The following is a 14,255-nucleotide window of genomic DNA, read 5'->3' on the forward strand; positions in this document are numbered from 1 at the left end:
ACCCCCATGTCTGAGGGAAACCCCCCCCCCCCCCCACAAACATACACAGCAATGGTAATGAAACCTGGATTTCTGCTAATTAGACATTAGTACTGCTTGGACTTTGAAGAAGGGAGCACACCCCAAAATCATATGTAAAGCGCTGCGTAAATTAATGCTGCTATATAAGTACCTGTAATAATAATAATAATAATAGTCTTGTCCCGAAAACCTGGATGCCAGTGCAAATAAAAAAGGAAGGATTTTTTTCCTTGTTGGAGCAAATTTGTTCAAGCTTTATTGTTTTTTTTTTTTTACCTTGCTTTGGATCAACTGATTGTGTTTTTTCTCCTCAGAGATTGTCTTTCTTAACATTTTGCTAAAACTTTGTGCATTAGTACTGCTTTGACCTTGTAGAAGGAGATATACCCTACTGCTCAATTGTTTCTATTGCAAGTGCACCAATATGGCTACAATCACCTCAAGTTAGATAAGGAAAGTAATTTAAAAAAGTGCATTCTTTTCTTCTGGTCAGTAATTCAATGTATGGATGCAAAAGGGTAAGCAACAAGCAATTTTGAAAAGGTCAGCAATAGCAGCTTTCATTTTAGTCTCATAAAATCTTTCTACAGTATTAGGCTAAGCAAATATTCTGTCTCTGCCTCCTTATGGCAAAGTTTTGTAGCAGTTAACTCCATGTTTTGCTTTTTCAGGGCACACAATTGTTCTTCCACATTTTACTCAGTGCTTTACAAATATTCAAATATTTACGTCCTCCCAGAACGATGCTTGGTCACATATTATTTGATGGTGCAATATCTGTGCTCTTGTAGAACAACAACTATATAGTGTAAAAGCCTATGTAAGCAATCTATTAAATTAAAAAAACAATTTGATTGTACAATCTCCTTTAGATTTAGTAACAAGAATGCATTGTGTGAGTGTGCCTATCCAGTTGTAACAAATGGTGCCAATTAAAATTTTATATAGCCAATTTACAATAACTGATGCTTGACATTGTGGTTTTATGGTACTTAAACATTGCCAAGTCACCCAAGAGGCCATTTGAAGCAGCTGCTAGAATGATGAAAGATTGTATCTAATAATATATATATTTTTTTTATCATATGACTGTGTTTTATGTTTATTTTTGTAGCTGTAATGGGAGGTGGCATCGTCCCCAAAATGTCTTCAATGTTTTTATATGATTTATTTCCCATCTGTTTTTTGTCTGGCGATCCTTCCTTTATTTCCATGGTTTGAGCCAATGTTGAGCCAAAGGCTTTGAGAGAAGCCTTTGCTGTATGAGATTCACCTCACCAGAGCTACTGAGCTTGTTTAAATATGTTGTTCTGGGGAGCACTGCACCTGTGTGAGGGCTGGTTTGCATTGGTGTAATGCCAGACATCCCATGTGATTCACACTGCATTGCTGTGCAGATCACATGCGATGTCTGTACGATGCGAATTCGGCAATACCAACTGTATGGCTGAATTCGCATCGCATTTGGACCAAACTCGTGTAGGATCCTTTTTTGTTGTCTGCACCAGAATCGGATCGCATGGGTGTGAACAGATCTGATTCCTGTCCAAATTCACAGTTTGCACTGCGATCTGCGAACTGATCTGGGGATATCATTAACTCTGTATTGACACTCTCAGCAGTTCGCAGAGGGCAGTGTGAAATGCCCGCGATTCAGGTGCAATGCGGGAACCCGCACTGGATTTGCAGGGTCTCCCGCATTGTGCCAGTGTGAACCGGACCTGAAATGTAAAGTGCTTGTGCATGAAACTCTGCTAAGTGACTATGAGCCTGTACTTTTAACATGCTCAACTTCACTGAGCTGACTACCTGTTTGTGTTTGTGTGTGTGTGCGGGCACACACAAATGCGCACACAGACATGCAGGCAGCATGATGCCTTGGACAGGCAAAAATGATACCTTGGATAGCATCTGCCCCCAACGCAGCATATTATCTACAGCATTTATTACCTGGGGTCTTCTGTATATTTACATTTCCATAATGCTCCCAATCTCTGTGTATAATATACTATCCATCCACCTTCCTCACTGACAAAATAAAACTGCGTGCAGTGCATTCAGTTGTTTTGCTTGGGATTCCTTTGAAAACATCCATGAGATCATGATGAAAGTAAAGGGGTAGATGTTTTTTCCCCATCAAACACTAACCCTTTATTATGCCTACACATACACTATATTACCAAACATATTATGATGCCTGCCTTTACACACACATGAACTTTAATGGCATCCCAGTCTTAGTCCAATGGGTTCAATAATGAGTTATCCCACCCTTTGCAACTATAACAGCTTCAACTCTTCTGGGAAGGCTGCTAACAAGGTTTAGGAGTGTGTTTACAGGAAAATTTCACCATTCTTCCAGAAGTGCATTTGTGAGGTCAGGCACTGATGCTGGAAAATAAGCCTGGCTCGCAGTCTCCGATCAATTTCATCTTTAAAAGTGTTCTGTTAGGTTGAGGTCCGCACTCTGTGCAGGCCTGTCAAGTTGCTCCACTCCAAACTCGCTCATCCATGTCTTTATGGACCTTGCTTTGTGAACTGGTGCACCGTCATGTCCCAACAGGAAACTGTTCCCACAAAGTTGGGAGCATGAAATTGTCCAAAATGTCTTGGTATGTTGACGCCTTAAGAGTTCCCTTCACTGGAACTAAGCCCAACCCCTGAAAAACAACCCCACACCATAATCCCCCTTCCACCAAATGATTTGGACCAGTGCACAAAGCAAGGTCCATAAAAACATGGATGAGTGAGTTCAGGGTGGAGGAACTTCACTGGCCTGCACTAGGGATGGGTTGAACACCTCCCTGTTCGGTTTGCACCAGAACATCTCAAACAGGGAAAAAGTTCTAGCAAACATGCAAACTCTATTAAAGGCACACAAACATGAAAAAAAGTCCTAATTTTAAAAGCTTATGTGCAAGTTATTGCCAAAAAAAGTGTATGGGGGCCTGGGTACTACCCTGGGGGACATGTATCAATGCAAAACATTTTTTTAAGACCATAGTTTTTAAAGGAGCAGTGATTTTAATGATAATTAAAGTGAAACATTAAAAATAAAAAAATCCTTTAAAATGTCGGGGGGTGTCCCCTTAGTCTGTCTGTAAAGTGGTGCATCTGTGCGATGTAAAGAGCCTGCTACAGCAATACTGACATTTCTAAAGGAAAATATGTCATTTAAACTTGCTCGTGGCTGTAATGTTTTGCCGGCTCCCAGCAATACAGATAAAAAAATGGCGTAGGGTCCCCCCCAAAATCCATTCCAGACCCTTATCCAAACATGGGGACAAGGTGCTTTGGGGGGCACCCCAAAGCACCCTCTCTATGTTGAGGGCAAGAGGCCTGGTACGGTTCAGGGGGTGGGGCACTCACTTGCCCCACCCATTTCTGGCCTACCAGGCTGCATGCTCAGATACGGGTGTGGTATGGATTTTGGGGGGGACCCCACGCTGTTTTATTTTTAAAAATTTGGCGTGGAGTTCCACTTTAAATCTGTACCAGACCCAAAGGATCCCCCGAACTGTTTTTACCCCCCATTTTTTCAATTTACATTTATTTTTACAAAAAATCAGCTCTCTTAGTAGGGAGGCCTTAACAACCTATTGATGGTGCACTCGGCGGGCAAACATCCTGCTAAGTGCTGAGAGAGTTCAGGTGTTAGGCAAGTACCTGAATGGGCGATGTTCAGGCCAAACGAATGCTCGGCCCAAACTCTAATTGTGCCTGAACACTGTAACCCCTCACAGTTACTCTTGCTGGGCACAAGAACGGGCCCTGGTGTTAAAAATTAGAAAAAAAATTTAATTACATGCACCTCTCATACAGGTGTAGAAACATCGAGCGCTGAGTGTTGGTGGTGCCTGAACACTGTAACTTCCACAGTTACCCTTGCTGAGCACAGGAATGGGCACTGCTATTAAAAATTTGAAAAAAAATAAAATTACATGCACCTGTCAAACAGGTGCAGAAAAATTGGGCATTTGGTGTTGGTGGTGTCCTATACCAAAAACATTTGTTTTGTTTTTTGGAAGTTAGCATAATCAAGAATCAGGGATTGGATAGGCAGGATAGGCAGTCTTCATGGGATCCCAGATTCCTAACAAATTCAATCAGTTACTTCAGCATCATGTGCTTGATAGCTGCTGTTGATCCAGGACTGATTCATTTTGATAAATGGCAGCCGGTCAATGGAGTCTGTGGACAGTCACACTCTTTTTTCTGTCACAAAACCTCCAGCAGCACTGAATGACCATTCAGAAAGGATACTGGAATCAGGACAGGCCAGTAGCTCGATTGCCTATTGAGCAAGTTCTGGCCAGTGGTCAGTGGTCAAGACCAGTAACCCAGTGGATGCTCAGTTGCAAAGGTCTCCAAGACTGCTCTTGCCCCTAGATAATCCTGCACCATATGATGCAGATGCTGCTGATGCTTGCTTAAACCTAACAGCACTGAGAACTAAAGAATTGTTTAAAGGCATCTGTGAGTCCGCTTCCTTCTCCACCACTCTTCCTTTGGCCGAACACAGCCTCAGAAACACGTTGTCCAGGAAGTGGTAACCCTCCCAATGTTTGGAAAGGTGTTATGTAAATTTTTCTTCAAGGCGTCCTCAAGATGTTTAATCCTCTGCTCCTTCTGTGAAGGCAGGATAAGCTCTGCAACTTTACCCTTGTAAACGTGGATCAAGAAGGGTTGACAGCCAGTAATGATCCCTGGGGTTTCTGGGGACCGAAAACCATCCCTTGAAGTCTGCTGTATGTTATTCTCTACATCCAGGCTCCCAATCCTCTTCCTCTTCCTCCTGTGCATTTTGCAGCCCCACAGGGATGGTATCTACATAAAGGGGGCCTTGTGGGAAAAGGAAGTCCTCCCCTTCCTCCCTCTGTTCTGCCTCAAGTGCCCTATCCATGATTCCACAAAGCAGGAAGACTATATAGAGGGATAGCGTCACTGGTGCATGCATTGTCGCAGCTCACCATACTTGTGGCCTCCCCAAATGGTGACAGGACAGTGCATGCATCCTTTATCAGCAGCCACTGGCTAGGTGAAAAGAAGTCAAGCGCCCCTGAGCCTGTCCTTGTGCCATACTCACACAGGTACTTATTGGTGGCCCTCTGGTGCATGTGCAGCCACTGCAGCATTGCCAATGTTGAGTTCCACCTACTGTGCATGTCATAAATGAGGCGGTTGGTGGGCAGTTTGAATTCCTATTGAATGTTAGCCATCTGAGCACTGGCATTGTATGACCGCCGGAAATGGCCACAGACTTTTCTGGCCTGCCTCAGAAGATCTTTTAAGGTACCTGTTCAAGAAATGCTGCACCACCAAATTCAAGACATGTACCAAGCATGGAACATGTGTCAAGTGTCCCTGTCGGAGGGTGGAGAGAAGCTTCATGCCATTGTCGCATACAACTGTTCCTGGCTCAAACTGCCATGGCGTCAACCACTGCATGACATCTTTTAGCCTGACTGCTTGCATAGCCCCTTGACCACTTAGGGAGCACTGCTGGTTCAGAGGACAATTCAGCAGAAGAGTCCATAGAGGAAGAAGAAGAGGGAGGGTGGAACAGACAGATGTGGCAGAATCACCACTAGCTTTTTGGAGGCGTGGGGGCTGAGCAAGTTCGAGCACTGAACCCTGTCCTGCATTCTTCTGAGCTGCCAGCAGAGTTACTCAGTGCTTCATGAAGGGAATGTAACGTTCCTGACCATGCCTGCTGGACCACGAGTCAGCAGTAATGTGAACCTTGCTGCTGACGGCTCTGTCCAACAAGGCCAAAACATTGCCTTCCACATGATGGTACAGAGCTGGATAAGCCTTACGTGAAAATACATTTCTTTTTTGAACCTGCCACTGTGGTAAAGCAGATTCCGCTAATTTACGAAAGGAGGCAGAGTCTACCAGATGAAAAGGCAGCATTTGTAGTGCTAGCAATTTTGCATGTGGATGGCTGGGACAGTATTTTTTTTTTTTTTTGTTCTTCAACTGGGGTAGCGAAATTTGCCTGGTGAAATCAACAGGTGGTGTACTGCTAGTAGATTAGGTACAAGTACCTGTGACACCCATTGCTATATCATCATTCCTCTCAGTGCAGGTTTTTGAAAAGAATTGAGGTATAGTAGGGGTAGAGATCCCAGACGAGGAGCAAGGAGAAGTCTGCATTTTTTATGATGTTGGTCTTTCAGGTGCTGTTGCCAATGGATTGCATGGCATGGTGCCCAAGCGGCTGGTGTTATGGCCACGCTTGATCCGCTTCAGACAGAGATTGTAAACAGCAATGCTGCAGTCTGCTGCACATGTGTTTAAAAAATCCCACGCCAATGAACTTTTGGAGGTCAGCGGGGAGTTAGCAGCACCCTGCACCTGTGGAGCTCTGTTGTGTGATGTAATAGGGTGGCTGCCCTTAAACTGGCCCCTGGAGGGCATTCTGCCTCATTGGAGTTATGTCTCCTCCTCACTATCCTCCTCTGTTGTCTCAGGCACCCAAGTAAAGTCAGTGACCTCATCATCCCCTCCCTCCTCCTCACTGGAGCAAACTTGGCAGTATGCTGCTGCTGGGAGAACATGACTGCTAGTTTCTTGTCCATCATTGGCACCCCCTCTCTCTAGACTCAAGTTACTCCCTTCCTCAACCTGGGAACCCACATCGGAGCATTCAAATTGCTGTGTATCCCCCGCAGCATATAACTGACACTATGATCAAATAAATAAGGTGACTCCTCTATGTATAATGGTGGGGCTATATAAGGAGTAGCTGTGGACAATGAGCCTGTAGAATAGGCCACTTTGGCAGCTGCAGTGGAGGTCAAACTATTATGAACCTGCCTGATGGAGGATGAGGACGGCTTAGTTATCCACTCCACCAACTCTTCTGCATGTTGTGGCTCAATAACACGGCCAGCACCGGTAAAAGAGGATAAACATGCCCCACCTGCACAGGATGCACTATGTCTGCAACCACCACTTTTCACTGTAGACACAGAGGCTGCTTGCCCTCTTTTAGTGGCCTGTGAGTGTCTGCCTCTGATTGTTGGCCTTTTGGACATGATGGGCATTTTTTGGGAGGAGTTTTATAACGTTTTATTATAAAATGTGGGATGGAAATATGGTGCTTTGGTGCAATATATTTGTGTCTAATGCATTATAAACCATTTTATTATTGTTTTTTATTTTTGGGGGGATTTTTATAACTTTTTACTATAGAGTGTGGGAAGGGAATATGGTGCTTGGGTGCAATATTTATGTGCTTGGTGCACTATAAACCGTTCTAATAAAGAAAAAAGGGAAACACTGCTGACGCAGAGGAGGAATTCCTGCAATGTAGAATGGATGAACAGCAACTATGCCCTCAAAATTGTTAGTGCTGCAGGAAAAAAAAAAGGAAACCACTGCTAATGCAGAAGGAATAGCACCTGGGATGTAGAAGGGGGGACAGCAATTATGCCCTAAATATTATTAGTGCTGCTGCGCCACAAAAAAAAGAAAATCACTGCTGACGCAGAAGGAATAGCACCTGCGATGCAGAAGGGGGACAGCAATTATGCCCTAAATATTATTAGTGCTGCTGTGCCACAAAAAACAAACAAAAAAAAAACAAAAAAGAAAACCACTGCTGACGTAGAAGGAATAGCACTGGTGACACAGATGGGGGAGTACTAATAAGGCAGCAACAGAACCTAATGCTGCAAAAAAAATAATTAAAGAAACTTTTTAATGAAAAAGAAAAAATTGGATTAGTGGGGTGACACCAATACCAACACTTCAGTGGCACCATTACACTTTTGTTACACAAGAATCACAGCACAGCATTATACTACACTGACTGCACTAAACTGACTTAACTGACTGAACACACAATCCACTAACTACCTGCCTTATCTCCACTAACACACTTCACAGGGCTGCCGTGTAAGCAGTCTTTTATAGTTTGGGGTGTGGACTTAGCCCCTAAACCATGGTTGGCTAAAGGCACCCTGCCTTTGGCCAATCTTGGCTCTGACAGGACATTGTGCTGTGATTGGCCAAAGCATACAGGTCAGGTGCATGTATGGCCAATCACCATCAATTAATGCACTGCGAGATTGCAAAACTCCCAGGTGTTCGTGTGTTCATCAAACACCTGATGTTTAAGATTAACGTATGTTAGAATCGAAAATAAAACCCATCCCTAGTCCTGGCCTTAACTGGATATTACATCTTTGGGATGAATTCGAGCGAAGACTGCAAGCCAGGCCTTCTCGTCGACATCAGTGCCTGACCTCACAAATGCACTTCTGGAAGAATGGTCAAACATTCCCTTAGACACACTCCTAAAACTTGTGGACAGCCTTCCCTGAAGAGTTCAAGCTGTTATAGCAGCAAAGGGTTGGCTAACTCACTATTGAAGACTACAGACTAAGACTGAGATGCCATTAAAGTTAATGTATGTGTAAAGGCAGGTGTCCCAATACTTTTGGTAATATAATGTATATTGTACAACAAAAGAAAATATAAACAAATAATCAAAATGGTTTATTTTTTATGAATATCTCTATTTGAAAATATTTTTTCTTGTTTATACATATATACAAATGTTACATTGTTTGTCGTTATGGTTGCAGATTGGGGTTGAGCTACAACAATATCATTAGTGTTGAAAATGGGTCCATTTCTGATGTACCTCATTTACGGGAGCTACATTTAGATCACAACAGTCTGACACAGGTGCCTGGTGGACTCAATGAACACAAATACATCCAGGTAGAGTATGAGTTTTCTTCTGTAGTTTTTTATTTTAATTGAAGGTCTCAGTCAACCAATGCAACTGTCCCCAAAGTTTCTTCTGTGTCACCAGTCATAACACATTTAGTGTTATATCTTCATGAAGAAATAAGGAATATGAGAAATATTCCTTGTTTCTTCATAAAGATATACCACTCTTCACACCTACTGATGTCATCAAGTGTGCTTCATATCCCTCACTTGCAGCACCAATGGAAGATGTTAGTATGGTACCTTATATCTCTTCCTGCCAGAATACAATTCCTAAGATCCAAACCACATTGTGGGATAACTCTTGTGAACTTACCAAAATAATGAAATACAAATTACAGTTTTATTGTATAAGGCATAACAGTAAGCCAACAGCTTGTTGAGGTGGACAAAAAAGGTCCATAAGATCCTTACTTTAATTGCAGTATTCATAGCATTGTTTTAGCAGCATGTGCCTGCTGTTAGAATACAGTGTCATTCACAGTAGGCATTACTAGGTAAGCTGTATTAATATACAGATAACTACATGCAACGACTTCTGGTGACATCAGTAATGAGAACATCCCAGTCCAGAAGGTAATTACTGTGTGGCACACTAACTGTGGAGCAAAAAAAATGTTGCTGCACTTTCACCAAAAGGGTATCTACCATGCATTCTAAAGTAAACTGATGAAGTTGGATTTTGCCTTTAAGCATATTTGTTTATACAATTTGAGGTTAGACACTATTGCTTAGAATTATTTAAAAGCAATATGACCATATGATATCTTAGTGTAGATAGGCTCACTGCAGTTATTTTATTAATATTTTCACTTATATTTGATTTTAGAAGTGTATAGTATTTGTATGTATTGCATATTGAATTATAGTAAGAAACCTTAGCAAATTAAAGACATTTCAGCCAATACATATTAAGGGTGGTCATACATGGATTGAAATTTGGCTGGTTCAACAGGGACAGTCTAAGATTCGACCCATCTATGGGCAGGCTGATTGTACCCAACTCAATCAATTGATCGACTTAGCTACAACCAGCCTGTCATATTTTTTACATGAAATTACTGCTGGCGGCTATAGCTATAATCATAGCGTTCTGCCAGCCAGGAAGGCTCCCCCGTGCCCCCCACTCCTGGCAGAACACAATAGCACTGTGGAAAGGATTTCCCAATAAACACTGACTGTTAATGGGGGTATCAAGTGATTGTCTTTCCTTCCACCCATAGTGAAGGTAAGAAAATGAAATAATCTATAGGCCGCATAAGCCAGAGTTCACTGCAATCTTCTAGTTTGTTTTGATGGGAAACCCAGTTTGCTCAAGTAGACTTTGAAGTGACACAAGGCACCACTTACCAGTTCATGCCAACCATTACGCAACATATGCAACAGTCCCTAAATCAAGAAGATATCATCTATGACTGGTTTGTGGCTTCCTAGCAAATAAGAATGCATAGTGTTCACTGTATTAGTCATGGATACAAAATTGTCATAGTTCATAATATTTGTGAAAAAAAAATAGGATTGTGTATTTATCTGTGACCACAAAGTTAAAGGCATTCTAATGTATAGAAAACCCATTTGGAGAGTTGTCACCAGAACAGTTGTCCCTATTGGAAACTTTCTTCTCTATTTATTTATTTTTTTGTAACAACTGTAAAGTTGTGGGTTTCTGTGTCAATGACAATGTTAATCAGTAAAACTTCAGGAGCGCTATGTGAGCTCTGTTGAGCCCTGCTGGAATGTACAGTGGGAGTCACACTTCTAGCTCCCTGGTAGCTATGAGAACGGTGACTATGATGAAAACCGGTTCCAGTGCTTTACCTCCACCCTTCCTTCTCCTTTGTCAATCGCAAAGGATTGCTGCAACATCATCCCTTTACTTTGTGAAGGACACAGTAGAGGGAGGGGACAACAGCACTTGAACTGGTGCCTATTATAGACACTTTTCTGATGCATTGTGGAGCTGAAAATGGGACTTTACATGCCAGAAATAATTAGCAGAGCTTAAAGAGGTTCGTGAAATATAAAAAAAAATATTTTTGTACTTGCCCCAAAATTATTTTCTTGGGATTTATTAGGAGACATGCTAGCATACAAAGCTGTTAATCAGCCAGATACAACCCCTCCTAATCTCATCATGGTCCATTTTTGTGGAAAAGCATTCAAAGAAACTGTTTATTAAGACAGAGGGGTAGGGCCTGTGTCCCCTACTGAACTCAAAAGGTATATTATGGTAAGTACAAAAATCTTATTTTCTTTATCATTCATTAGGAGACATATGGTTAATTATAACACAAGAGGGAAGTCCAAAAGTAGTCCAACTGTTAGGGCTGCAAGATTTCCTCCTTGATTAGTGATGTACACCCTTGCTGTGGTGTTGTTCAACTGAATCTGGGTCAGAATTTCCAAAGCCGAGGGGTCCAATGGTGAGAAATAACCACATTTCTCAAAGTTCCAATATGCTGATTGGGAGGCAAGGATTCTCCAGTGACTAATTCTCCTGCAAAAGGGTGTCCAGGACTCCTTCCAGGCCTATTAGGCAACCATCATAAGAACCTGAATGAAGGATTGCACTGAATGATGAAAAGAAAGATTTCCTAAACTTCAAGGCTGAATTTGTGTGTCACAAGGCTAGGAATAACCTGGCCCTGGGCATCAGTCACATGTGACTAACCATTGACTGCTCCTTCTTGTTCCCTGCGGGCCAAATTTTTAGTTGCAATAGTCTGAAGTGGAATTGGGCACACAGTGCTGCCTCAAAGAAGCCAACCATCAAGCCAAGCTCATGCAAGGAAAAGGGTTGGCCAGCTCTTGGACTCGTACAAATCTGGGAGTGGAGCGTAAGGAGTTTGTCTTTCAGAATAAAAAAAAACGTGGATTGGGTCATATCTAGTAGGGAACCTAGATACTTTAAATGATTTACCAGTTTGAGAGCTTATTTCTGAAGTTTAGAGAACCAGCTGAATGTCTGCAGAGTTTGAACATTTTGGTGGACAAAAATAAAGTGCTCTGTGGCAAGACTTATGCTGTCTGTATGCTGACACGTATCTCACTGTAAAAAAAACAGAGCAAAAACTATGAGAAGGATTTGTAAGCATTTTTTGTTCCAATTTTCAACAGACCAACTAAAACATTTCAGCTAAAGGGTCCTCTGCATATTTACTGATTGGAGACCCATTTTAAATATCAGACTCAGGTTGTCCAGCTCTAGACAGGTATCCACTGCATTAATAAGCACTGAAATCATATCCTTAAGCCTAGAAATAATGTCAGCTGGCTGAAGCTCCTCAAGACACAAACTCATCTATAAAGTACAGGTTACAGTCCTCTTCATCCCCAGATCAGTTCACAGGGGAAGCTGCAGCTGCAGGCAAATCAGAGACAAACACTGAAGGAGAATGTGAAGAAGCATGCTTGCATGCCCTGCATTCTGAGTCAGATATCATGGAGGTGATTTTTGCCATAAAATCTGATATGGTTGGAGAAAATTGCTCCCTGAATAATTTAGAGGAGAGGGACATGCCTAAGAGAGTCATGGAAGACTCCAAGGAGCAGAAGGACTCTAGCAAGGGATCACAATCAATTCCAGGCCCTTGGGCAGAAATGCTGTAAGCCACCCAAACTGACATTGGATTTGGAGCCATAAGGCCCACAGGACAAATCCCTCTGTGCTTATCATCTGTCATACAGCAAATGTGCAGACCTCAAAAGGAGTACTTACGGACCAACTGCAGGAGCTGGGAAGAGTACCACGCAGTTCCAGAGTAGCATGCTCCAACCGGAAAGATGTTTCCCCCTTCACTGGGCATACTCCCTAAGGAGTCTTAAGGGGCACCAGGTATACTGCGTCCCTGACTGTAAAGTGGCTGACTTACACTGTATAATTGGTGCTGTGGCAGTGCCCAGTGCCCTAGTGTCATTATAAAGGCTGTTCCTGCATCTTTGGCATAGCAGTGTCTTCATATGGCCCTAAAGGCTATGTCGAGGATTAGCTGAGTCAGAAAACGGCATAAACAAGCTTTCTGGCTCAGCAGTAAATATAAAATCTTTATTTCAGAACAAGAGAATTTTGATAGAAGTATAACAAGTTTTGCTTCTCTCAGACAAAAAAGACAGCCATTCTCCCAAGACACTCTCTAAAAAACACAAAAAAAACTGAAACATAATGGGAGCCAGAGGGGTTATATGTGGCTGAATACCAGCTGTGTTTGCTAGTGTGCAATCTTCTCTAGGCAGCAGTATAACCCTTTTGTATCATAATTAACCTTGTGCACACTAATGAATGATTAGGAAAAAATATTTTACAAAAAAACAAATATTAAAGGTTAACAAAAAAGTGAAATTACATATGTCTGGAGTGGGGGATTTAACTTGTCTTACATGTATACTAACAGAAATGATAATGGGATTTTTCAGGTTGTGTACCTCCACAACAACAAAATTGCTGCTGTCTCAACAAATGATTTCTGCCCCACTGGATACAACACAAAGAAGGCTTCATATACAGGCATCAGCCTTTTCAGCAATCCTGTCCACTACTGGGAAATCCAGCCAGCCACATTCCGATGTGTATATGAACGCTCTGCTATTCAAATTGGAAACTACAAGTAAAAATGATTTGCTGGCCAATGTATTTTATTTCAATTAAATGTTCCTTTGTTTGTCTGCATATTTGTTTCAAAAACCTTAGTAACAAATAAAAAGTCAAATACTGGAAATGGCCCCAAATAATAATTTCATGTTTCATGAAACATTGGCTTCTTGGATCGAAAAGAGGGTTTGCTAGTGATGCAGTTCATGATGCATACCCATTGTATGAAGGCAATTGATACTGCATGAAACATGGACTTTTATTGATGTACAATATTAAGAAATTTCATATTAATTATAAACACAGAGAAAAATTGCATGCATTAGTGAATCAAGTGTGAGGCTCTTGCACAAAAAAAGAAGAGAAGTTTTAATAATGTTTAGCTTTCAACCACTAAAACATTTCAAAAGTTGGTCTTGAATAAACAGATGTAGTCAGAGTTAAAGTTTGATTCTATCTACTTTGCCTTTTGGGATAATTTACTAAAGTGTGTAAAATATGCTCCAATTCAATGAACATTTTCTAGATCTGCTTTTCTGAAATTTTCCTAAAAAAGTTTTTTTGACATCAGCACAGACTTCTTGAGTTTACACCTTTTATTAAGTTATTTCCTAAGTTTGCCAAAAGTGAGATATCCTGCAACTTTTTTTAAATAACTGAACCTATATATGTATTTAACAATTCAGAAGAGGCAGAATTAGCATACATGAACAATATAGGCTACGTGGTACTTTAAGTGAGACACCAGCAGGTAATGCCCAGATTCTCCATCTCTGTATCATTATTAGCATACATAGCACAATTGTTGAAGACATTTTAAATTAGTGAAATGGCTTTTATTCAGTTAGGGATAAGTCCTCTAAACCAAAAATTATAAAATTGTTCTGATGGGTGAAGT

General features: G+C 41.5%; 1 protein-coding gene across 1 annotated transcript in view; it reads left to right on the top strand.

Annotated features, from left to right (window-relative positions):
- DCN (decorin) overlaps nt 1-13,517 on the top strand; it is a 68,391-nt gene extending 54,874 nt beyond the window's left edge. Inside the window, exons 7-8 of the mRNA XM_082254466.1 lie at nt 8,619-8,757; nt 13,183-13,517. Coding sequence (XP_082110592.1) covers nt 8,619-8,757; nt 13,183-13,377 — 334 coding nt within the window. The 3' untranslated portion in view covers nt 13,378-13,517. The remainder of the gene's footprint in view (nt 1-8,618; nt 8,758-13,182) is intronic.
- The last annotated feature ends 738 nt before the right edge of the window (nt 13,518-14,255 follow it).

This window comes from Pelophylax lessonae, assembly GCF_965119305.1.
Source record: "Pelophylax lessonae genome assembly, chromosome: 4".
Classification (NCBI taxonomy): Eukaryota; Metazoa; Chordata; class Amphibia; order Anura; family Ranidae; genus Pelophylax; species Pelophylax lessonae.